This window comes from Podarcis cretensis (genome assembly GCF_951804945.1).
Source record: "Podarcis cretensis genome assembly, chromosome: 10".
NCBI lineage: Eukaryota > Metazoa > Chordata > Lepidosauria > Squamata > Lacertidae > Podarcis > Podarcis cretensis.
The window spans coordinates 17,042,428-17,066,203 of NC_137179.1; the positions used below are offsets into that span (position 1 = coordinate 17,042,428).

General features: G+C 45.5%; 1 protein-coding gene across 1 annotated transcript; it reads left to right on the forward strand.

Annotated features, from left to right (window-relative positions):
- Positions 1 to 1,696: 1,696 nt before the first annotated feature.
- On the forward strand, positions 1,697 to 23,637 carry LOC307225179 (aldo-keto reductase family 1 member B7-like). Its single transcript, XM_079993026.1, has 10 exons — positions 1,697 to 1,856; positions 11,743 to 11,910; positions 13,005 to 13,121; positions 14,205 to 14,282; positions 16,703 to 16,825; positions 17,366 to 17,463; positions 18,998 to 19,079; positions 20,280 to 20,363; positions 22,140 to 22,222; positions 22,864 to 23,637. Exons 1-10 carry the CDS (start codon positions 1,791 to 1,793, stop codon positions 22,904 to 22,906), a joined length of 942 nt encoding a protein of 313 aa, XP_079849152.1. The 5' UTR covers positions 1,697 to 1,790; the 3' UTR covers positions 22,907 to 23,637.
- The last annotated feature ends 139 nt before the right edge of the window (positions 23,638 to 23,776 follow it).

The window sequence follows — 23,776 nt, forward strand, 5'->3', positions numbered from 1 at the left end:
TTATTATTATTATTATTATTATTATTATTATTATTCTTATTACTCCCATCATGCCTAACCACTGGCCCGCTGGCTGGGGCAGATGGGAGTTGGAGTCTAATGAGCCGCAGCTTCCCTAGCCTTGCCCTAAAAGTATCATCCGGTAGGAGGGGAGCAGAGGTGGAGAGGTCCAGGGGGCCCAAAACTTATTGCAGCAGCATCCCTGTCTCCAGCGCCCTAGAGACACACCCCGTCAGCATGAAAGGAGAGCTTTTTTGCCACTGCATGCACCTAGGCTAAGCATTTAGGAACACTGAAAACACAAGGCGCTTCCATTTCAATAGACCTATGTGTAAGTTCTGTTTCTTCCCTTCACAACTCAAGCCACTCCAAAAGAAGGTATTGGGGAACTCCAAATGATCTGCCCATGTATGTGCCCAGATCTAGCTGAAAGGCAACACATGGAGATCTTCATTGATCATTGCAATGCACTCATAATAATTATTATTATTATTGCAGAAGTTATCATACAACCTTGCACAATCTTAGAAGCTGTGGCTGTGGCTCCCATGGCGGGACCCTGTACTTCTGGATTTCCTGCTGCACTACTAGCAAGGAGAAGAGGCTGTTCCCCTTGTTCATATTAGCTGTTGATGGGAAGATCTATTCACGAAGTAGCAAAAGAGTCGAGTTGAATTTGGTGGGCATATCCTTGTCTGCTTCCCGATGTCAGGGGTGAAGGGCAACATGGGGCAGGCTTCCGAGAGCCATAGGCACAAATGGTTGAAGCGACACATGTAAATGTTGCTTTCTAGAGTAACCCATGGCATTACCTATACATACTTGCACACCTATCTCTGTTCAAAGACACTTTCCAGTCAGGCCAAAACTACTCAGGAAAGGGTGCAAAGTTGGACTGGTGGCAGGTGTGGCCTAGGAAGAGTCTCAAGGGCCAGATAGAGGCCAGGAGGGCCACATTTGGCCCTCACGTCTGAGGTTACCCGCCAGTGCCTTATGTACAGTACTAACTCCCTGCAGGCAGAAAGCCTGTGGGGTGTAGATAAAGTACTATGATGCAGCAAAAAAACTGCTAGCACATTTTTTGCAAAGCTAAGCAGGGTTCAGCACGGTTTCAAATTGGATGGGCGACCCATTGCAGGAGAAGGTTTGCCGCCCTAGACGACCCTCAGGGTCCCTTGCAACTCTACAAGTCTATGATTCTAGGGCTTAACCGGATGGGTGTGGGTTCAAATCCTCACCTAGCAATGAATGCACAACCAGTCAAAGCCGCAGATTTGCCACCACATTCTGTCGGAATATGTGTGGACTGCCTTTGTTAGTGACCTTGGTGGGAGGGTAAAGGGGAAAAGATACAATAATAAAGAGAGGCACGTTTACTGCCCTGGGCTCCTCAAAGGCAGATTAAGAAATCCCGGCGCTTCCTTATAGCAACCAGATAAAGGCCAAGTCTATTTTAAAAGTCTGCATGTTCGCACTTTCCTCCAGACAGCTTCCCATTCTCCTAAACCCGCTTCTTCCATTGCAATGGAAACTTTTTTTCGGAGCGGGGGGCGGGCGGTCATAGTATACAGAACAAATCAGGCGTTTGCATGGATCCTGTCCGGCCCGCGCCAGCGCCACGCGCTTAAGCAGTGCGTCTCCGGTCCGGCCCGCCCTCCGCTCAGATCCGCGCCGCGCTTCCGCGCTCTCCTGCCGAGCCGGGGCGGAGCCAGGCTGGTCACGGGGGAAGAGAGACCCGCACAGCTGCGGCTTGTTCCCGGGGGAAGGAAGAGGCTCCGAGGGCGAGAGCCATGGCTGCGTTCGTGGAGCTGAGCACCAAGGCGAGGATGCCCCTCTTCGGGCTGGGCACTTGGCAGGTACTGGGGGGCAAAGCGGGCGCAGTTTGCCCTTTGCAGCCCTTTTTGCAGTTTGCCCTTTGCAGCGCGGCGCCTTCAAAGCTGCCCGGGCTGCAGACGGGAGTTGCGCGCCTGGCTGCTTGGAAGCCTTTCCCCCATTTATTTCTATTTCCTTGCGCAGCTGGAGGGAGAGGAAGACCCGCTTGCTCGGTGGAGCGCTTAGCCGCCGTGCCTTTCCGCACGTTTGCTCCGCGCAGCCGGGAAAGGAGGTCGGCCTTGCAGCGCTTTGGAGCGACTTCTATGCAACTCTTTCCCTTCTCTGCTTTTTATTGCCTATATCCAGCTCGATTCGGGTAATATAAGGTTCATCCAAAACTGGGTGCGTTTCTAGGACGAGCGTTTCCTTTGAATTGTGCTGCTTCGGCCCGAAAGGAACGCACAAGCCTCGTTCTCACGTGCAGATCGTTTTCTCGGAGTGCCTGCACGTGAGAACTCCGCGGCGCTTATCAAAGCAGCTGCAGGTCCGGTTTTGCTTATTAGCAGTTGAGAGGCGTGCTCTCCCCAAAGTTGCCTTGGTTCCATTTTTAAGCAATCCAAGGCAGTGATTGTCGCCGTTATCTTATGACTTGGGCGTCCAGGGAGTTTTATTCTGCGCCGTGATATCGAAGGTTTTTTTAGTTTTTATTATTATTATCTTGAATCAGCTGGCAGCCAGTTACATTGGATGGACACGAGACCTAGTATAGGAGAGGGGAGAGAAGAAAATCGTACTTTGTGCATGCACGTTCACATATGCCTTCCTGCCAATCCCAGTGATAATTTGCATTTGTGGACGGGGCCGTTGCCAGCATCCTCACACATAGAACTCGTTTCCTCTTGTTGCCTCATAGCCCCTCAGATCCAAGTGGTTCTCAGTTGTCGGTTCAGAAGTTTTGCTGTCAGACATGACCTCTGAAGTGTTTTGCTGGACCTGGTGACTTGCATGTGTGAATGGCCAATGCAGAATTCATATCAGAGAGAGCTATTTCCTTTCTCCTCTCATCAACTCGCCCAAAAGCTTTTCAGAGGAGTCAGTTCCCATGCAGTTTCCAGTCTTCCGAGTTCATAGTCATCAAGTGAGATACAAAAGCATCTCTTGTAGTTGCGATGACCCCAAATGAACAGTAAGCCCATTAGGACGGCCTCTCAGTTTCCAGTTTAGTGGCAGAATTTGTAAGCCAAGGCAGTTCACTCCTGGCTTTACTCTTCTCAAACATTCATCAGCGATGTGGAATTCCTGGTAAATTTTAAACTGGAAAATGTTCCTGCACCCATTTTCCAATTCAAAACAATTTTCCTCTGCAGACATTGCACTTGGCATGAGAATTTTTTTCCCAGTGTTCTAGATCAGTGTTTCCCAACCTTTGGTCTCTAGCTGTTTTTGGACTACACTTCCCATCATCCCTGACCACTGGTCTTGCTCGCTAAGTATGATGGGAGTTGTAGTCCAAAAACAGCTGAAGACCCAAAGTTGGGAAACACTGTTCTAGATTGTGATCCAGTGTAGCTCGCTTATTATATTTGCATTCAATAGACAAATCCTAAATATGCTTAGTATTTGTGGTAAATAGTGTTTGATTGAAATTTTAAAACATTTAAAATTTCTGAGGGTTTTGAATATTGAGGTTCAATTTATGTTTCAAATTTCTTTACATTGTATAATTTCTGGCATTGTAAGCCGCTTTGCAACCTAGACAGTGAAAAGCAGGATATAATTGTTTATAATGATATTTTTTTAAAAAAGCTAAATGCCTTGAAGCTGCCAAGCTTGGCTAACACTGGGTTTGCAGTTGGCACCCATCCATTGTACTAATGACTTTACGAAAAAGTAAAGCGCTGGCAAATTATCCATCTCTCATTCATGAACACACACACAGCTGACTTTGCTCTTTGTTGCTGCAGAGGAATTCATGGGTAGAAATGGCAAAGAGCCCTGTTCCTATGGGTAATAAGAGGCGTTAAGCAGTAGACTAGACTACTTTGGGAAATGGTGGCCGACCATCTGTCAGAGGTGTTGTAATTGCATCGAATGTTGAACAGGGAATTGGATAACAGCCCCCAGATCCCTATCAAAACTACAATGACCTAGCATAGGTCAGCGGTAGAGCTTCTGTCTTGCATGCAGAAGGTCGCAGGTTCAAACCTTGGCAGCTCCAGGTAGGACTGGGAGATTTTCCCTGCCTGAAACCCTGGAAAGCTGCTGCCAGCCAGTGTGGACAATATTGAGCTAGGTGGACCAATGGGTCTGGCTTGGTGTAAGGAAACTGCCTTATACTGTTGTTGTTGTTCTTGGCCTCCGTCTGTCTTGGGAGACCGTGGAGGAGTTTGCCTTTGGGGGTGACGTCAAACTGTTGCAGCGCCTGCTTCCAGTTGTGCTTCTGCAGATGCACCAGGGCGTCTGTGCTCCTCCCAGCCGTCATTCCTCCTCTGGTCACTGCTGTGGATACACAACCTTGACCGTCTGTCTCCAGGCAGTCTGAGGTCGTCAGCGGGGTTGATCATAGAATCATAGAATCATAGAGTTGGAAGAGACCACAAGGGCCATCGAGTCCAACCCCCTGCCAAGCAGGAAACACCATCAGAGCACTCCTGACACATGGTTGTCAAGCCTCTGCTTAAAGACCTCCAAAGAAGGAGACTCCACCACACTCCTGGGCAGCAAATTCCACTGTCGAACAGCTCTTACTGTCAGGAAGTTCTTCCTAATGTTTAGGTGGAATCTTTTTTCTTGTAGTTTGGAACCATTGCTCCGTGTCCGCTTCTCTGGAGCAGCAGAAAACAGCCTTTCTCCCTCCTCTATGTGACATCCTTTTATATATTTGAACATGGCTATCATATCACCCCTTAACCTCCTCTTCTCCAGGCTAAACATGCCCAGCTCCCTTAGCCGTTCCTCATAAGGCATCACTTCCAGGCCTTTGACCATTTTGGTTGCCCTCCTCTGGACACGTCCCAGTTTGTCAGTGTCCTTCTTGAACTGTGGTGCCCAGAACTGGACACAGTACTCCAGGTGAGGTCTGACCAGAGCAGAATACAGTGGCACTATTACTTCCCTTGATCTAGATGCTATACTCCTATTGATGCAGCCCAGAATTGCATTGGCTTTTTTAGCTGCCGCGTCACACTGTTGGCTCATGTCAAGTTTGTGGTCAACCAAGACTCCTAGATCCTTTTCACATGTACTGCTCTTAAGCCAGGTGTCACCCATCTTGTATTTGTGCCTCTCATTTGTGCCTGGTGCCAGAAGCCAGCTCCCCGTACAGCACGTCCTTGGGGATCCTGCCATCTCCCATTCTGTGGAAATGACTAAGCCAGAGTAGACTTTGTTGAGACAGGAGTGCAAACACACTGGGAATGTGGGCTTGGGAGAGCACATCTTGGTTTAAGACTCTGTGCTGCCATGTGAGGCCCCAAACCTTCCTGACGCAGCGCATGTGGAAGGTGTTGAAGTGTCACTCCTGTCAGTCGCTCCTGTCGGCCTCGGCCCAGTATACCTGAAGGAGCATCTCCACCCACATCGGTCTGCCCGGACGCTGAGGTCCAGCGCCGAGGGCCTTCTGGCAACTGCCCCCACTGCAAGAAGCCAAGTTACAGGGAACCAGGCAGAGGGCATTCTCGGTAGTGGCACCCGCCCTGTGGAACGCCCGCCCACCAGATGTCAAAGAGAAAAACAACTACCAGACTTTTAGAAGACATCTGAAGGCAGCCCTGTTTAGGGAAGCTTTTAATGTTTAATGTTGTTGTTGTTTAGTTGTTTAGTCATGTCTGACTCTTCGTGACCCCATGGACCAGAGCACGCCAGGCACTTCTGTCCTCCACTGCCTCCCTCAGTTTGATCAAACTCATGCTGGTAGCTTCAAGAACACCATCCAACCATCTTGTCCTCTGTCGTCCCCTTCTCCTTGTACCCTCAATCTTTCCCAACATCAGGGTCTTTTCCAGGGAGTCTTCTCTGCTCATGAGGTGGCCAAAGTATTGGAGCCTCAGCTTCACGATCTGTCCTTCCAGTGAGCACTCAGGGCTGATTTCCTTCAGAATGGAGAGGTTTGATCTTCTTGCAGTCCATGGGACTCTCAAGAGTCTCCTCCAGCACCATAATTCAAAAGCATCAATTCTTCGGCGATCAGCCTTCTTTATGGTCCAGCTCTCACTTCCATACATCACTACTGGGAAAACCATGGCTTTTACTATATGGACCTTTGTTGGCAAGGTGATGTCTCTGCTTTTTAAGATGTTGTCTAGGTTTGCCATCGCCTTTCTCCCAAGGAGCAGGCATCTTTTAGTTTCGTGACTGCTGTCACCATCTGCAGTGATCATGGAGCCCAAGAAAGTAAAATCTCTCACTGCCTCCATTTCTTCCCCTTCTATTTGCCAGGAGGTGATGGGACCAGTGGCCATGATCTTCGTTTTTTGATGTTGAGCTTCAGGCCATATTTTGCTCTCTCCTCTTTCACCCTCATTAAAAGGTTCTTTAATTCCTCCTCACTTTCTGCCATCAAGGTTGTGTCATCTGCATATCTGAGGTTGTTGATATTTCTTCCGGCAATCTTAATTCCGGCTTGGGATTCATCCAGCCCAGCCTTTCGCATGATGAATTCTGCATATAAGTTAAATAAGCAGGGAGACAATAGACAGCCTTGCCGTACTCCTTTTCCAATTTTGAACCAATCAGTTGTTCCATATCCAGTTCTAACTGTAGCTTCTTGTCCCACATAGAGATTTCTCAGGAGACAGATGAGGTGATCAGGCACTCCCATTTCTTTAAGAACTTGCCAGAGTTTGCTGTGGTCGACACAGTCAAAGGCTTTTGCATAGTCAATGAAGCAGAAGTAGATGTCTTTCTGGAACTCTCTAGCTTTCTCCATAATCCATCGCATGTTTGCAATTTGGTCTCTGGTTCCTCTGCCTCTTCTAAATCCAGCTTGCACTTCTGGGAGTTCTCAGTCCACATACTGCTTGAGCCTTCCTTGTAGAATTTTAAGCATAACCTTGCTAGCATGTGAAATGAGTGCAATTGTGCGGTATTTGGAGCATTCTTTGGCACTGCCCTTCTTTGGAATTGGGATGTAGACTGATCTTCTCCAATTCTCTGGCCACTGCTGAGTTTTCCAAACTTGCTGGCATATTGAGTGTAGCACCTTAACAGCAGCATCTTTTAAAATTTTAAATAGTTCAGCTGGAATACCATCACTTCCACTGGCCTTGTTATTTGCAGTGCTTTCTAAGGCCCATTTGACTTCACTCTCCAGGATGTCTGGCTCAAGGTCAGCAACCACACTACCTGGGGTGTATGAGACATCCATATCTTTCTGGTATAATTCCTCTGTGTATTCTTGCCACCTCTTCTTGATGTCTTCTGCTTCTGTTAGGTCCTTACCACTTTTGTCCTTTATTATGGTAATCTTTGTACGAAATGTTCCTTTCATATTTCCGATTTTCTTGAACAGATCTCTGGTTCTTCCCATTCTGTTGTTTTCCTCTATTTCTTTGCATTGCTTGTTTAAGAAGGCCTTCTTGTCTCTCCTTGCTATTCTTTGGAAATCTGCATTCAATTTCCTGTATTTTTCACTATCTCCCTCGCATTTTGCTTGCCTTCTCTCCCCCGCTATTTGTAAGGCCTCGTTGGACAGCCACTTTGCTTTCTTGCATTTCTTTTTCATTGGGATGGTTTTCGTTGCTGCCTCCTGTATAATGTTGCGAGCCTCCACCCATAGTTCTTCAGGCACTCTGTCCAGCAAATCTAAATCCTTAAACCTGTTCCTCACTTCCACTGTGTATTCATAAGGGGTTTGGTTTAGATTGTATCTTACCGGCCCAGTGGTTTTCCCTACTTTCTTCAGTTTAAGCTTGAATTTTGCTATAAGAAGCTGGTGATCTGAGCCACAGTCAGCTCCAGGTCTTGTTTTTGCTGACTGTATAGAGCTTCTCCATCTTTGGCTGCAGAGAATATAATCAATCTGATTTCGATGTTTCCCATCTGGTGATGTCCACATGTAGAGTCGTCTCTTGTGTTGTTGGAAAAGCATGTTTGTGATGACCAGCTTGTTCTCTTGACAGAACTCTATTAGCCTTTGCCCTGCTTCGTTTTGATCTCCAAGGCCAAACTTGCCAGTTGTTCCTTTTATCTCTTGATTCCCTACTTTAGCATTCCAATCCCCTATAATGAGAAGAACATCCTTCTTTGTAGTCACTTCTATAAGGTCTTGTAAGTCTTCATAGAATTGGTCAATTTCAGTTTCTTCAGCACCAGTAGTTGGTGCATAAACTTGGATTTCTGTGATGTTAAAAGGTCTGCCTTGGATTCGTATCGAGATTATTCTATTATTTTTGAGATTGCATCCCAGTACAGCTTTTGCCACTCTTTTGTTGACTATGAGGGCCACTCCATTTCTTTTACAGGTTTCTTGCCCACAGCAGTAGATATGATAGTCATCCAAACTGAATTCGCCCATTCCCATCCATTTTAGTTCACTGATGCCCAGGATGTCAATATTTATTATTGCCATCTCATTTTTGACCACATCCAACCTACCCAGGTTCATGGTTCTTACATTCCAGGTTCCTATGCAATATTTTTCTTTACAGCATTGGACTTTCCTTTCGCTTCCATGCATATCTGCAACTGAGCGTCCTTTCGGCTTTGGCCCAGGCGCTTCATCAGCTCTGGATATACTTGTCCTCCGCTCTTCCCCAGTAGCATGTTGGACACCTTCCGACCTGAGGGGCTCATCTTCCAGCGTCATAACTTTTATATGCCTGTTGCCTTTGTCCATGGAGTTTTCTTGGCAGGGATACTGGAGTGGCTTGCCGGTTCCTCCTCTAGGTGGATCACGTTTGGTCAAAACTCTCCACTATGACCTGCTCATGTTTGGTGCCCTGCTCGGGATAGTTCATAGCTTCTCTGAGTTTAATAGGTTATTGTATTTTAATATTCTGTTAGAAGCCGCCCAGAATGGCTGAGGAAACCCAGCCAGATGGGCGGGGTATAAATAATAAATTATTATTATTATTATTAGTTGTCAGTTGACCACGACTCACTTCCTTAAAGCAGTTACAGGTAGGTAGCCATGTTGGTCTGCCATGGTCAAAACAAAATAAAAGAAAAAAAATTCCTTCCAGTAGCACCTTAAAGACCAACTAAGTTAGTTCTAGGTATGAGCTTTCGTGTGCATGCATTTCAGAAATAGACTGGAAAGAGAAGCTGCTGAATTGCAATTTATTACCAAACTTAAAACCATGGAGAGACCTGGTCTTAACAAAGACATTGGATTCTTATCTCATTATACATGACAAAGCCATTTTTCACCTTCTCACCCCTTGCTTTTTCCTGTAAGACCTATTGCAGTCGTTAAGAGTCGTCAACAGGCTCATCACAGCTATCTGCCAATCACCCATTGCCACCACCCTTCTGAGCAATACCCCTCCCCACCTTCTCACTATATAGAAGGGTCTGGTGACTTCTGTTTCAGTGTATCTGAAGAAGTGTGCATGCACACGAAAGCTCATACCTAGAACTAACTTAGTTGGTCTTTAAGGTGCTACTGGAAGGAATTTTTTTTCTTTTATTTTGTTTCCTTAAAGCAGTGTGCACAACACGCAAGACCATCTTAGTCAGGGATCAGCAAACTTCTTCAGCAGGGGGCCAGTCCACTGTCCCTCAGACCTTGTGGGTGGCCGGACTATATTTTGAAAAAAATACGAATGACTTCCTATGCCCCACAAATAACCCAGAGATGCATTTTAAATAAAAGGACACATTCTACTCATGTAAAAACACGCTGATTCCCAGACCGTCCGCGGGCCAGATTTAGAAGGCGATTGGGCTGGATCTGGCCCCTGGGCCTTAGTTTGCCTACCCATAACATTGGTACTGGGAGTTAGCATCACATTTTCCCATACCCTTTTGGAGAGGCAAGCCATTGAAGTAGCTGCATTGCCAATATGCTTGTCCAGCTCAGTGTCGAGGGAACTGATTATGGTGAAACTCAGACAAAACAGTTGATAAGTCTCTGTAGAGCTTCCTTGGATTGCCCTGTCAAGGCTGCATTGCCTGCAAGCAACACCTCTCAATTTATAATTCGTAGAGAATTCGTAGTTCGTATCATCCGGTTTTTGGAAGCCTAAGAGTTGTTTCACGGGAAGCATCACAAGTTTCTTTCCCAAGGGCCTTGTTGTAGAAGCACAGCCAAGAGGAAAATGTTGCCTTTCTCATTCTGTTTGTTCAGCCTCATAAAAGTAATGGAAACAATTTTAGAAATATAAAGACACGTTTCTGCCTCCTGCTGTCATAAGGCAGCCAGAACTTCCTCGGCCTCCCAAGACCCCCAACGCAACACCCTCTCCCCATTTTTCATCTTTTATTAAGGGAATCGGCATCTTAATTCTTTTTTTCTTCTTTTTTTCTTCTTTTTTTGCAGATTGTGAAATGAGGCAGAAAGATCTGGTTGCCCCGCAAAGCCACAAACCCTATTCAGGCATCACTTGCACCAATAATAAATAATAAATAAATAATATTTTTTTATTTATACCCCACCCTTCCTGGGTCAGAAAACCGGGCTCAGGGTGGCTAACGACAAATTTAAAACACTTAATTGATGCAACAAAAAAACAGCATAAAATACAGTATAAAGCGTGAATAACAATAAATTCAGAATTCAAAAATCAATTTAGGGGGGAAATCCATCCAATAAACATTAGATGATCACCAGGGCTAGCTGGCTAAATTAGTCCTATTTGGGCCATTGAGGAGACCAGGGGAGAATTAACTGTGGGATCCCAGAGCGGGCAATCTTCATAAAAAGGGGAGGGGGAGGGAAGGAAGGGGAATAAAAGATCAGGCTAAGTTCAGATTGAAAGCTAGGCAGAATAGCTCTGTTTTACAGACCCTGCGGAAGGAAGTTAAATCCTTCAGGGCCCTGGTCTCATGGGACAGAGCATTCCACCAGGTTGGAGCCATCACTGAGAAGGCCCTGGCCCTGGTGGAGGCAGGCATGGGGGGAAATGGGGTTGTGGGGTGGTCAGGCGACTTCTCCCACCATGGCTGTTCTTAGGCATAACTTCTGAAATGAGGAGCCGGTTCTACAGATGAAATCTTTCTGCCTGATTTAATTCCCTGAGTTCTAAATCCGATGGGTCCCATCACTGCTGTATGAGAAGCACTGGTCTAGGGGAAGTTTAGCCAACATGGTTTTGCTGACTCAGAGTTAGCAGCAGAACTGTGGTGGATCAGCCTTCCCTGACCAAGAGCCCTCAGAATGAGTGATGGGAATTGTAGTCCAAAACATTTGGAGGGCATCAAGCTGTAATGCTGATTTAGTTTGCAAGTCTTTGGAACAGGGAATCTGCCCTTTTGCCTGTGCCACTCTGCAAAGCACCAGATGGGTGGAAGTATGGGTGGAAGTTTGGAATATTTGACCCAGATTAACATTTTATCATATCAACTCTGTACCCAGGTTAGCATAACTGAAATCCAAAGGGCCCCAGCAAACAATTCCAGCATTCCGGTGTCAAATTGTTTTGCCTATTTGGAATTAGTTTTGTACAAGCTTTTTGAAGCTAGCAACTTGGCCATCCTTTTCATTCTTCCCTGAAATTTGTTTTCCTAATTGTTAAACACATTGCTCATTTATTGTGGAAATATATATTTTCAGAATGGGGGGGGGGGGGGCAGGGTAGTATGTGGTAATATTTGTTTTTTGTTTTTGTGGTAATGTTTGAAAACGTTTAATAAATCCAGTTGGTAATATATCTGACATTCGAATTGGGAATGTTTGTTTGTTTTAGAAAGAAAAAGGCAATTTGGTACATTTCAAAGGCTGGCAGTGCTTGTTTTGGTGCTTGAAAAAAGAATACAAATTTTGTATTTCAGGCACCTGTTGGAAAAGTAGGCGAAGCCGTTAAATGTGCCATTGACCTTGGATACCGCCACTTTGACTGTGCCCACTACTACAAGAATGAGGATGAGATTGGGAGTGCCCTCCAGCAGAAAATCAAGGAAGGGGCTGTGAAACGGGAAGAACTTTTCATTGTTAGCAAGGTAAGGTTGTTATTGCAGCAAGAAGATTCCTCTGAGCCCCAGCCTGAGGTTGTTGATTTTCAGTGAGAAACCATCTTGGGAGCACATCCTGGATTGGGCCCTGGCTCCTTTCCCCCCTTCAAAATAAACATGACTGGTTTGAGTGCTTAAAAAAAAAAAAAAGCATGGCCAACAATGTATAGATTGGTCCTGAGTACAATTAACAGAATATTATTTTCCTATACTGTTATTCCCTTTGGCTACAGGGGTGTGTGTGTGTGTGTGTGTGTGTGAGTGAGTGAGAGAGAGAGAGAGAGAGAGAGAGAAAGTGCTGTGAGTTGCATGTCTGAATGCTTCTTCATGGTGAGAGTAAGGGAAAGGCCATTGTGAAGAAACAGACGCAAGGAAAACTAGCATGTCAGATACAGTGGTACCTCGGGTTAAGTACTTAATTCGTTCTGGAGGTCTGTTCTTAACCTGAAGCACCACTTTAGCTAATGGGGCCTCCTGCTGCTGTCGCGCCTCCGCAGCCCGATTTCTGTTCTTATCCTGAAGCAAAGTTCTTAACCTGAGGCACTATTTCTAGGTTAGCGGAGTATGTAACCTGAAGTGTACGTAACCAGAGGTACCACTGTATACGAGTCCTAAACTAGCTTTCTCCCAAGATTTTATATATTTCATAATGTCCAAACCGCTCTGCATTCAGAGAATACCCAAGCAGTGTGCAGAAATAATAATACGGAGCATCAAACAGTATTTGCATGCAAACAAACACCAATGAGAATTGAAAAGTGCAGAAATAGACCAATTTGGGAAGTGTTGGGAGAGAGAAGTTCGACTAATGTCAAAAGTGTAACAGAGAGGGCTTGCTATACTTCTTAAGCGAAGAGAATTGGACTACAATTCCCATCATGCCACTAGACATTCTGGCTGACGCTTATAGGAGCTGTACTCCAACAACATCTAGAGGGCCCCATGTTCGCTTTCCCTGGCCTAGGGTCTGCAACGGTTCCTTGGGTAAAGGACTCATAATCAGGGTTGAAAGTGATGCTTTCTGCCAACTGGGCAGAGGATACGGGTCAATGGGCTGATGGATTTCCTCTTCCCCTGCACAGTTGTGGTCCACTTTCCATGAGAAGCACTTGGTGAAGAAATCATGCCAGGATTCGGTCTCTGCGCTGAAGCTGGACTACTTGGACCTCTATCTAATGCACTTTCCCATGGGATTCAAGGTAATAGCAAAGCCCCTCGTCATCCCTTTCTGTTCAGTGAACCTTGGATGTTGCAGGAAGATTCTCTTTATATATATATAAAATTTTTTATTGATTTTGTCATACAAATTGTAAAATGTACCACACAATTGGTATCACTCATACAATCTTTTTGGACTTCCATCAGCACCTTTGATGATCCTCCGTCTTAACCACTTCATATGCATTTCTTAACTTTATATTGCCTTTACATCTCTTAACATATCATCCCCCCTTCCCCATTTTTGCAATACTTCCAATAATACTGCTCACAAAACTTCTTGCAAACCTCGTCTGATCTTCACAAATACTTTTCAAATAATCCGTAAATTTACTCCAGTCTTCGGTGAACTTCTGGTCCCGCCGGTTTCGAATCCTTCCCGTTAGTTTATCTAATTCTGCATAGTCCATTAACTTCATCCTCCATTCTTCAATCGTCAGTAATTCTTCTTGCTTCCATTTTTGGGCCAATAATATTCTTGCTGCTGTTATTGCATATAAAAAAAGCCTACATTCCTTTCTATTTATATCACTCCCAACAATGCTCAGTAAGAATGCTTCTGGTTTCTTTATAAATGTATATTTCAACATTTTTCCCAACTCATTATAAATCAACTCCCAGAAGCATTTCACCTTTTTACATTCCCACCACATGTGATAAAATGTTCCCTCTTTTTCTTTACATTTCCAACATTTGTTACTAACTTTATACATTTTCGCTAACTAACTAACAGGTGTAATATACCATCTATACATCATTTTCATCACATTTTCTTTTAGGGCATTGCATGCAGTAAATTTTAAACCTTCTTTCCATAATTTTACCCAATCACTCAGCTGTATATTATACCCAAAATCTTTGGCCCAGTGAATCATAACCGACTTAACCTCCTCGTCTTTCAAATGCCATTCAAGCAGCAATTTATACATTTGAGACAAAATTTTAGAATCATTGCTTAATATCTCTTCTGCAAGAAGATTCTCATCCCTCCCAAGAGGCGGGGTGGGACCTTGGGAGGTGGGCAACAGACAGAAACATAACAATTGCCCTTTTCTTTCCGCCAGGCCGGAGAGGATTTAGTTCCGCGTGACGAGAATGGTATGGTCATCCCCAGCAACACGGATTATCTGGGCACTTGGGAGGTAAGCTTGACTTGAGCTCATTTTGAAGGTGTTTCAATGAATTCCATCTAGTGGCTGAGCAGGAAAATCAGGGATGCTAAGGAACATGAAGCAGCCCACTAAGATCTTGGACAAAGGTCTTCTCATTTGCAGCTCTATTCCCTGAAATCCTCTTTTTGATCTGAGATGATAAACATGGAGGCCATACTTTTCTTATAAGCGCAAACACAGGAAGATGCCTTACTTGTCCCATCAGCACTAAGGCAGCAATCACAATGCCTTCTAGATGTTGCTGGACTACAACTCCTATCATCCATGCCCTTTGGCCATGCTGACTTGATGAGGGTTGGAGTCCTAGAATTTGGAGTGCCCCAGGTTGGCTATCCCTGCTCTACACTGACTGGCAGCGACTGTCCAGGGATCTTCCTGCACATGGCAGGGATTGAACCTTTTGAAGGCAGAGCAAGTACTCTGCCAAAGAGCAACAGTCTCTCCCCAACCGAAAAGCAGGTCTCCTCACCTCCCGAGTGCTCTAATGGTGAGAAATACCAGTGCATTCATTAAATCATATTTCAGGCAAGCACAGGCATTCCCAGTTTGAGTCAAGTATAGGGATTTCCAGCCAGAGTTGAACATCATTGAGAAGTGCTTACCTGGGAGGTTAGAAGGTTAACTGGGTTTGGTTTCAGCCCTATCCTCTGCAACCTTTGGGTTAAACATAGATGTATGTTATGTATGTATGTATGTATGTATTTTTGAAAATTTTCACTGAGAAAATAAAGTGAAAAAAGCAAAAACAAAACACACAACGAAACGTTGAAATTGTGATACAATATAATATATGGGTGTATAAGTAGTACAGTGGTGCCTCGCAGGATGAAAAGAATCCGTTCCGCGATTCTCTTCGTCTAGCGGTTTTTTCGTCTTGTGAAGCAAGCCCATTGACGGCTTAGCGGATTAGCGCTATTAGCGGCTTTTAGCGGCTTAGCGGATAAGCGGCTTAGCGGCTTAGAAAAAGGGGGGGAAAGGGGGAAAAACCCACAGGAACTCGCAAGACATTTTCGTCTTGCAAAGCAAGCCCATAGGAAATTCGTTTTGCGAAGCACCTCCAAAACAGAAAACTCTTTCGTCCAGCGAGTTTTCCGTCTTGCGAGGCATTCGTCTTGCGGGGCACCACTGTACAGTTATTTCAACAAATTTAAAATTATCATTGACACGTCATTCTTTTTATAAATGGATCCCAAATATTGTTAAATTCATCAGACACAGATTGCATCTAAAAGCAATCTGTTTGTATGTTGCAAGAGTTGTCATGTCTTCTATTCATTGATCAGAGGGGGCCATGGTATTTTCTTTCCAATGAATCAGTACCTGTGTTTTGGCAGAAGGGCACAGAGAGACCACGTACATTGACCCTGTATAGTTGGTATATAGTTTGAAATGATGCAATTATTATTATTTGTATAATTATTAATTGCATCATTTCAAACTATATACCAACTATACGGGGTCAACGTACGTGGTCTCTCTGCGCCCTTCTGCCAAAACATAGATACTGATTCATAATTATTCATAAAGGAAACAGCTTATAAGAAGTAAACAAGGAGGCCAGGTACAGGATAAAGGAAGTAATTTTTTTGGTTGTTTGTATTGTTGTATGTTATGCTCATTGCATGTTATTTTCACGTTTAATGAGGGTGGGTTTCTTCTTTTTTGGGGGTGGGAGGTTTATGTTATGTTGTAAATAAAATTACAATAAAAATTAAAATATTAAAAAACTGGGGTAAAAAGAAAGAAAGAAATGATGCAATTATCTGACAATTTTAAATTTTCCCCATACAGTGGTGCCCCGCAAGACGAATGCCTCGCAAGACGAAAAACCCGCTAGACGAAAGAGTTTTCCGTTTTGGAGGCGCTTCGCAAAACGAATTTCCCTATGGGCTTGCTTCGCAAGACGAAAATGTCTTGCGAGTTTTTCCGACTTCCCCCCCTTTCCCCCCCTTTTTCTAAGCTGCTAAGCCACTTATCCGCTAAGCTGATAAGCCGCTAAAAGCCGCTAATAGCGCTAATCCGCTAAGCCGTCAATGGGCTTGCTCCGCAAGACGAAAACACCGCTAGACGAAGAGACTCGCGGAACGGATTCTTTTCGTCTTGCGAGGCACCACTGTAGTAGTATTTCCAGAAATTTCTAAGTGTCTGACATTGCATAAACATGAGTTTCAAAGAGGCATTTTCCTTATCGCATCTCCAGCTACATGTCATCATAGCTTAATCATGACTTTTGAGATGCTGATGATTTTCCACCCGTCTAAATGGTTCACTTGGCCAGGGATGCTGTGCTCTTGCCATCTGTGGTTATAGCTCAGGTGTGAAAGTATGTTCCAGCACATAGGACCAAGGTGATGCCCTGAAATTCATCTGCCTTCCCCCTCTCCCCTTAGGCAATGGAGGAACTGGTGGATTGTGGGCTGGTGAAAGCCATTGGGATCTCCAATTTCAACCACTATCAGATCGAGAAGCTCTTGCAGAAACCTGGCCTGAAGCACAAACCTGTCAACCACCAGGTGAGTAGGGCTAGCATCTCTGCCAGCTTCTGGAAATGTTGCTTCGTTGAAGCTCCTCAGTACTGGGCACGGTCTCGTCAGGAACTGCTCCTCCACAACCTTACCTTGCGAGCTCCCCCAGCATAGCTGAGGTTCCCTGCTTTCATGGATGTGGACATCTTGAAGCTGGTCACTGGCTTGTATTTGAAAATCCTTAGCTGTGCTGCCTTCCTCAACTAGGCCGCAGCCACACCATGCATTTTAAAGCTCTCTACCACTTTCTGCAGTCACGGCTTCCCCCAAAGCATTCTGGGACCTGTGCTTTGTTGAGGGTGCTGCATGTTGTTAGGAGACCTCTATTCCCCTCTCAAAGTTCCCTGTGAAGAGGGATTGACTGTTTATCACCTTCTTAGATAACGTGTGTGTGTGTGTGTGCCTTTGTGTCTGTAGAGTGGGAGGTAAGTTCGCAAATGTTTTGTCTCCCCTAAAATAGGACATTTGTTCAAAGGAGTGTGTCAGTGCCTGCTAGTTGAGTAATCCAGAGTTTTCTTGGGCTTGCAGATTGAATGCCACCCATACCTTACCCAGGAGAAGCTGATCCACTACTGCCAATCCAATGGGATCTCTGTGACTGCTTACCGACCTTTTGGTGCCCATACGTAAGACTGCTTTGAATTAAACTTTTGGCGGGATGATAACATTCATTGTCCAGATTGTTTGCTTTCTGTGTATATGCTGTGTGATCAAGTGTATATGGCCATGGAGTCATTGTTGGGTCTGTGGAGCTTATCTAGTTAATCTCTCTACTGTTGTATTTATTTATGTGTTACCTGGTTTTCATATTACATGACACAGTATTCTTGCAAATACAGAATCCCTAAGCCTAGACTCTGCTTAAATGCTTCCTGCAAAGGAAAATCTCTCACCTTCCAAGGTCGGCAGCTACTGTTAAAATTCCTGCTCCGTGATTGCAGTCATGGGATTGTTGTCTTTCACATGACTGTATATGTTTTGACTCCACAGAGTGGGAAGTGACGGAGACAGGATGCTTGTGTTACTGTGTTGCGTGAAGTGGGACTATTGTCCTTTGTTTATTCTCTTTGCTGTCTGATGCTTGAGAGAGAGGGAGCCATGTTGCAGTGCTCCATGTGTGTTTATATGTAAATAAAGTAGATTAGACAAAATGCTGAGTTGCTGAGGTCTGTCACGCAAGCTGCGAACACTCTGCGGATCCCTAAGTGTGCCGATGTCTGTTGGCATCGGTCGCTGTGATGTTTGGGCAGAAGAAAGCTTTTCAAGCTCCTGATCGATCGACCAGGAGGGAGGGAGGGAACATGCCAGTCGGGCATGTGTCTCTGCCAGGGTCCTACTCGAGTGTAGGACGAGCTCCTGACAGCTAGTAGTTACGATGGCTTTGCTCTACCTGTGTTGTCAGAAGCAGTATGCCTCTAAATACAAACTACTGAATGCAAAGCACTGTTGTGCTTGCAGACTTCCCATAGGCATCTAATCAGATGGTGTGAGAACAGGATCCTGGACTGGATAAACCTTTTGACCTGATGCAGAATGTTCTTATGTCCTTAAAGGATGTTCCACAGCTCTTCTCACTTCGAAGTTTTTTCTAAGATTGAGGAAGCGCCATTGGTTCTAGTCCTTGGCCTGGAGCAACCGAAAACCAGTCTGTTCCATCTTCTTAGGTAACAACCCTCTAAATAAGTAGAAGACAGCGACTTGTTTGTAAGCATTTGACTAAACTTCCTAACGGTCAGAGCTGTTCAGTGGAGGTGATGAGCTCCCCTTTGTTGGGGGGTGTTTTAAGCAGAGGCTAACTTAAGCCACCTGTTAGGGGTGTTGTAGTTGCAAACTGCACAGCAGACCTTGAACCGAGCAAGGGGTTGGATGAGACTACTTCCAAGCTCCCTTCCAACACCCAAAATTCCATGAGAATAAAAATGAGAATTGTGTTACTGGGAAGTAGTTTTGCCTCCTGCAAGACAGCTACCGCTGCAGTTCTATGTAGGAAATCTAGGTTTTCTGCTCAGTGTCACATGTGCCAAAGAAATAAGAGGATAACTCTTTAAAGTTCCAATCCAACACTTAGCTAGAAGCCGCATTGAACGCAGTGGGTCTTTCATTCTGAATACACAGGCATGGAATCACACAGTTAATGGGTGTATTGGCTTTATTTTGTAGTCTCAAGCCTGGGGACCCTATCCTGTTGGAGGACCCAACGGTTAAAGAGATTGCTACAAGGCACAAGAAGAGCGTCGCGCAGGTAAATATGCTGAAGACAAAGAGTGAATAACGAGGCAGTCAGCCTGAGCTTGGATGGTGCCTGATTTTTGCATGCAGATAGCTCTGTGGAAAAGCTGAGGGAAGCCTCAGTCACTGTGGAAGCTTCTCTGCTGAAAATGTAGTGGAACCTCGGTTTTCGAAGGTAATCCGTTCCACAAGACCGTTCAACTTCTGAAACGTTCAAAAACCAAAGCATGCATTTCTGGGTATTCAGTGTTCGAAAGCCAAACGAGATGCTCAAAAACTGAGGTGCCACTGTAGTATGGTGCATCTGTGTAGTAATTGTGGGGTGAGGGGTGCAGATTCAGCTCATGCCAGGCACGTAGCCATGCCTGTATTTGCATTTGCAAATCAGCCCACCAGAAGGGGCTGATTGGGGCCTGCGCTGGTGGTGGCATAATTGAACCAAGAGGAGTATTGCATTAGGATCATTGCAGAATGCTGCTTTTCACAGTGGTTGATTCCCATCTGGGCTTGGAAGGACTGCTTACTGTATTTTTCGCTTTATAAGACACACTTTTCCCCTCCTAAAAAGTAAGGAGAAATGTGTGTGCGGAATGCAGGCTGCGCAGCCATCGCTGAAGCCAGGAAAGCGAGAGGGATCGGTGTGCACCGATCCCTCTCGCTCTCCTGGCTTCAGGGATAACTACACAAAGCCTCTTCAGGGCAACGGGAGGATCGCTCCCTCTGCCCTGAAGAGGCTTGGCATGGCTATCCTAGAAGCCAGAACAGCAAGAGGGATTGCTGCTTTCGCTGCGCAGCGATCCCTCTTGCTGTCCTGACTTCACTTTGCTGGAGAGGCGCTGCGCAGAGAGGAAGAGAATATTTTTTTTCTTGTTCTCCTCCTCTAAAACTAGGTGCATCTTATGGTCGGGTGCATCTTATAGAGCGAAAAATACGGTACTTTCTCCTTCTGAGGAGGCTGTTTGCTGTTCATGCAAACAAACATGAGAATGAGCTGCGTAGCTTTGACTCTGCCGTGAATTAAGCCTTTCACCCAATCCCCATGGCAAGATGATTAAAGGGGTGGGGGAGATAGGGAGACAGATTATTATTATTATTATTATTATTATTATTATTATTATTATTGCCACAGCTGTTGCTGAGTTCATTGGAAATCTGAAATGCTCAAAACATTGGTCCACCCTTGTTGGAAACAGGTCTTGATTTGCCCCTGCAGGTTCTGATCAGGTTTCACATTCAGAGGAACGTGGCTGTCATTCCCAAGTCAGAAAAACCACACCGCCTGGAAGAGAATTTTAAGGTAAAGGGGAATCTCACTGCCCCATTCTTAATGCAGCCATGTGGATGTACCACTCATCTGAATCAAATAGCAGTTTGGGAAGGATTGTAGTCCAGTGGTGTGGAGAGCATATGCTGTGCATTTAGAAGGACCCAGGTTCAAGTCTTGGTATCCTGGAGTTCTGTTGCTAGTCACAGTGGATGGTACAATGGTCTGATGCAGTATGAAAAGGATGCGAAGGAGCTGAATGGCTAATAGGTTTGTCCAGCCACCCTGCTGGCTGCTAGCTCCCAACACCAAACCCATGGAGTGCATGGCCCCCTCTGAACATCCCAGTCATTACTTTTTAGCTTGCATTTGCAATGCAGTCTACGTGGGACAGCCTTTGGAGAGGACTTGGAAACTTCAAGTGGTCCAAAATGCAGTGGCCAGATTGCTGCTTGGGGTTCCATTTAGACTCACTTTTCAAACAACTGCACTAATCCAATGTGCTCACCTTGGGATTTAGTGCTCTAAACAATTCAGGCCCTCAAAATCTGAAAGACCACCTCCTTCCCCAGCGACTCTCTTGGATGTTAAGATCGGCAGAGGGAACCTATTTGGGTAGTTCTACCGCCCACAAAGGTTCTGAGGGCCAGCTTGAGAGAAATGATCATTTGTGGCCGTCCCTAAGTTATAGAATGCTTTTCACACATAAAGGTAAAGGTAAAGGTACCCCTGCCCGTACGGGCCAGTCTTGACAGACTCTGGGGTTGTGCGCCCATCTCACTTAAAAGGCCAGGGGCCAGCGCTGTCCGGAGACACTTCCGGGTCACGTGGCCAGCGTGACATCGCTGCTCTGGCGAGCCAGAGCCGCACACGGAAACGCTGTTTACCTTCCCGCTGGTAAGCGGTCCCTATTTATCTACTTGCACCCGGAGGTGCTTTCGAACTGCTAGGTTGGCAGGCGCTGGGACCAAGCAGCGGGAGCACACCCCGCCGCAGGGATTCGAACCGCCAACCTTTCGATCGGCAAGCCCTAGGCGCTGAGGCTTTAACCCACAGCGCCACCTGCGTCCCACATAGGTGCACCTTAATATTGTATTCCTAAATTGCTGTAATCTACCCTGGGCCCTTGTGGTAGGGCAAGAAGTCTAATTAATTACAGTGGTACCTCAGGTTACATACGCTTCAGGTTACATACTCTGCTAACCCAGAAATAGTACCTCGGGTTAAGAACTTTGCTTCAGGATGAGAACAGAAATCGCGCTCCGGCGGCACGACAGCAGCAGGAGGCCCCAGGCGCTTCAGGTTAAGAACGGACCTCCGGAACGAATTAAGTACTTAACCCGAGGTACCACTGTACTTAATTCACAATTTACTGCATCTGAGGCAATGGTGTATGCCAGAGTGGTACAGTGGTTAGAGTTGAACTTCTGACCAGGGAGACCTGGACTTAACTCCTGGCTCAGCCATGAACATCCTTACAGAGGATGGCACTCTGGGTTCGTTGGCAGAAGCCTGTGATAAAATGACAGTAACTGTGGCATTCTGGAAGTTTCCATGCACACAGGAGCAAGTACTCTTACTCACAAACCATGCACACTTAACACCTTCCTCAGTAGGGATGTTGATGCTCTCAGTTTGAAAACTTGGCACCCTCTCTCTCTCTCTCTCTCTCTCTCTCTCTCTCTCTCTCTCTCACACACACACACACACACACACACACACACACACCAGGTTACCTTGACATTTCATTATTCAGCCCATGGGCCGGGGGAATGTACCTCACTTTTTTCATCCTTTTTCAAATTATAGGTCTTTGACTTTGAATTGACTAAAGAAGAGATGGCGACTCTCCTCAGCTTGAACAAAAACTGGAGAGATTGTGTGATGGCTGAGTAAGCTTGAAACTTCCATGCTCTATCTTTTTTTTAGTGGGAGGTTTAGGCGGGGTAATAAATCATTTTTATTTCTGTAGTGCGCCCACAGCCACCAGTAGTTTCTGTTCCAAATTCTTTCCAACTTTTCTTAAAAACACAAAGCGCCTCCTCAATCAAATATAATTAAAAAGTAACCCTTTCCCTGCTGCCTTGACATCCTGCTAAGCGTATGCTGTGGAATTTTGCCTGAAAAATGCTTGACTATAGGCATTGAGAGCTGTCACACACAGAAGGGGGGGCCTAGAGCTAATGGGTTGGCATCACACGGGGGTAGATTTTGGTCGAACTGTAGAATTAACTTAAGGGCAAGGGCTGTTGGACAATGGTACTGTCGGTTTCCTTTAATGGAGACATTCTTGTGGACAAATTGCGGGATGCCGTAACTCTACATTTTCTGCTTTGAGATGGGTTTGGACTAGGTAGCATGCAAAGTTGCGTTAAACCACTCTTAGCGTTGTATTTGAATTGCTGCAACCCGCCCAGGGACCTTAGGGTGAAGGGCGAGTAGCAAACTGATGATAATAATCCTCTCCCACCCCATGGTTTTACCTTTCATGTATTCAAACTCATGAAGCTTTTTCCATGTCCTGTTCTTGCAGTTCTGTCAATCACAAAGACTACCCCTTCAAAGCCGATTACTAAGAACCGAAGCTGCTCCGGATGTAGAATTGTTGCCTTTGGGACTCCTGCATCGTGAAGCTCTAGTGCAGGTACCTATTCTTAGCCAACCACTTTGGGTCTTTCATCCGAAAGAAGAGGAGAATATTCAGGCCAAGTGGAATGAACAACCAGAGGACTCCACAGAAGCAACACAAGTGGATGATGTTGTAAAAGGCTACCTTCCTCATCTCTCTCTCCCTCTCGCCCCATCTACTGAAGTTGGCCAAGTATTGAGTGTTGATCAAGGACCCTGCTAGAGAGTTCTTGTTGGCTGTGATGCTTTTGTAACATCACTCGCATTGGGTGAACCCACCTGCAAGTGGGCTTGAGAGAAAAGCTTGGTTTATTCCGGGGATGGGGAACCTGTGGCCTTCCGGATGTTGTTGGGACTTCCATGAGCCCCACACAGCACAGCCAGCGCTCAGGGGCTATGGGAGTTGTAGTCCAAACAGCATCCAGAGAGCCATAGGCTCCCCCACCTGATTTATTTGAACCAGTTTGTGAACATCAGGGGAGAAAGAGGAGTTTTCTTCTCCAGTTCAGATTAAAATCTGAGCCAGAGAAGAAATTTTGGGTCCTAATGCTTGCTTTAAGGTAAGTATTATGCACCACCCAGTTGTGCATTCTGGGCCATTGAAATCCAAACACCTTACCTGTTTTGTTACTAAGTGGTGTGTACCTTTTGGAAATAATAAAAATGATTCCCACATCAACACTTGGGTAACCTGATTCATGCCACCTGTTTAAGATCTTCCCATTGCATCCTGTCTATCCTCATCCAGTGAACTGGGAGCAACCTCTTGCCTCTAACCCTTTTCAACAGGTTTCACACACACACAGCCTGATCCTCTC

What these genes read in the sequence shown, in the direction of transcription:
- LOC307225179 (XM_079993026.1), top strand. Translation starts at nt 1,791, where the DNA reads ATGGCTGCGTTCGTGGAGCTGAGCACCAAGGCGAGGATGCCCCTCTTC. An exon ending in ACAAACCTGTCAACCACCAG is followed by an intron (nt 16,826 to 17,365) that starts GTGAGTAGGGCT and finishes TTGGGCTTGCAG; the next exon opens with ATTGAATGCCACCCATACCT. An exon ending in CGACCTTTTGGTGCCCATAC is followed by an intron (nt 17,464 to 18,997) that starts GTAAGACTGCTT and finishes TTTATTTTGTAG; the next exon opens with TCTCAAGCCTGGGGACCCTA.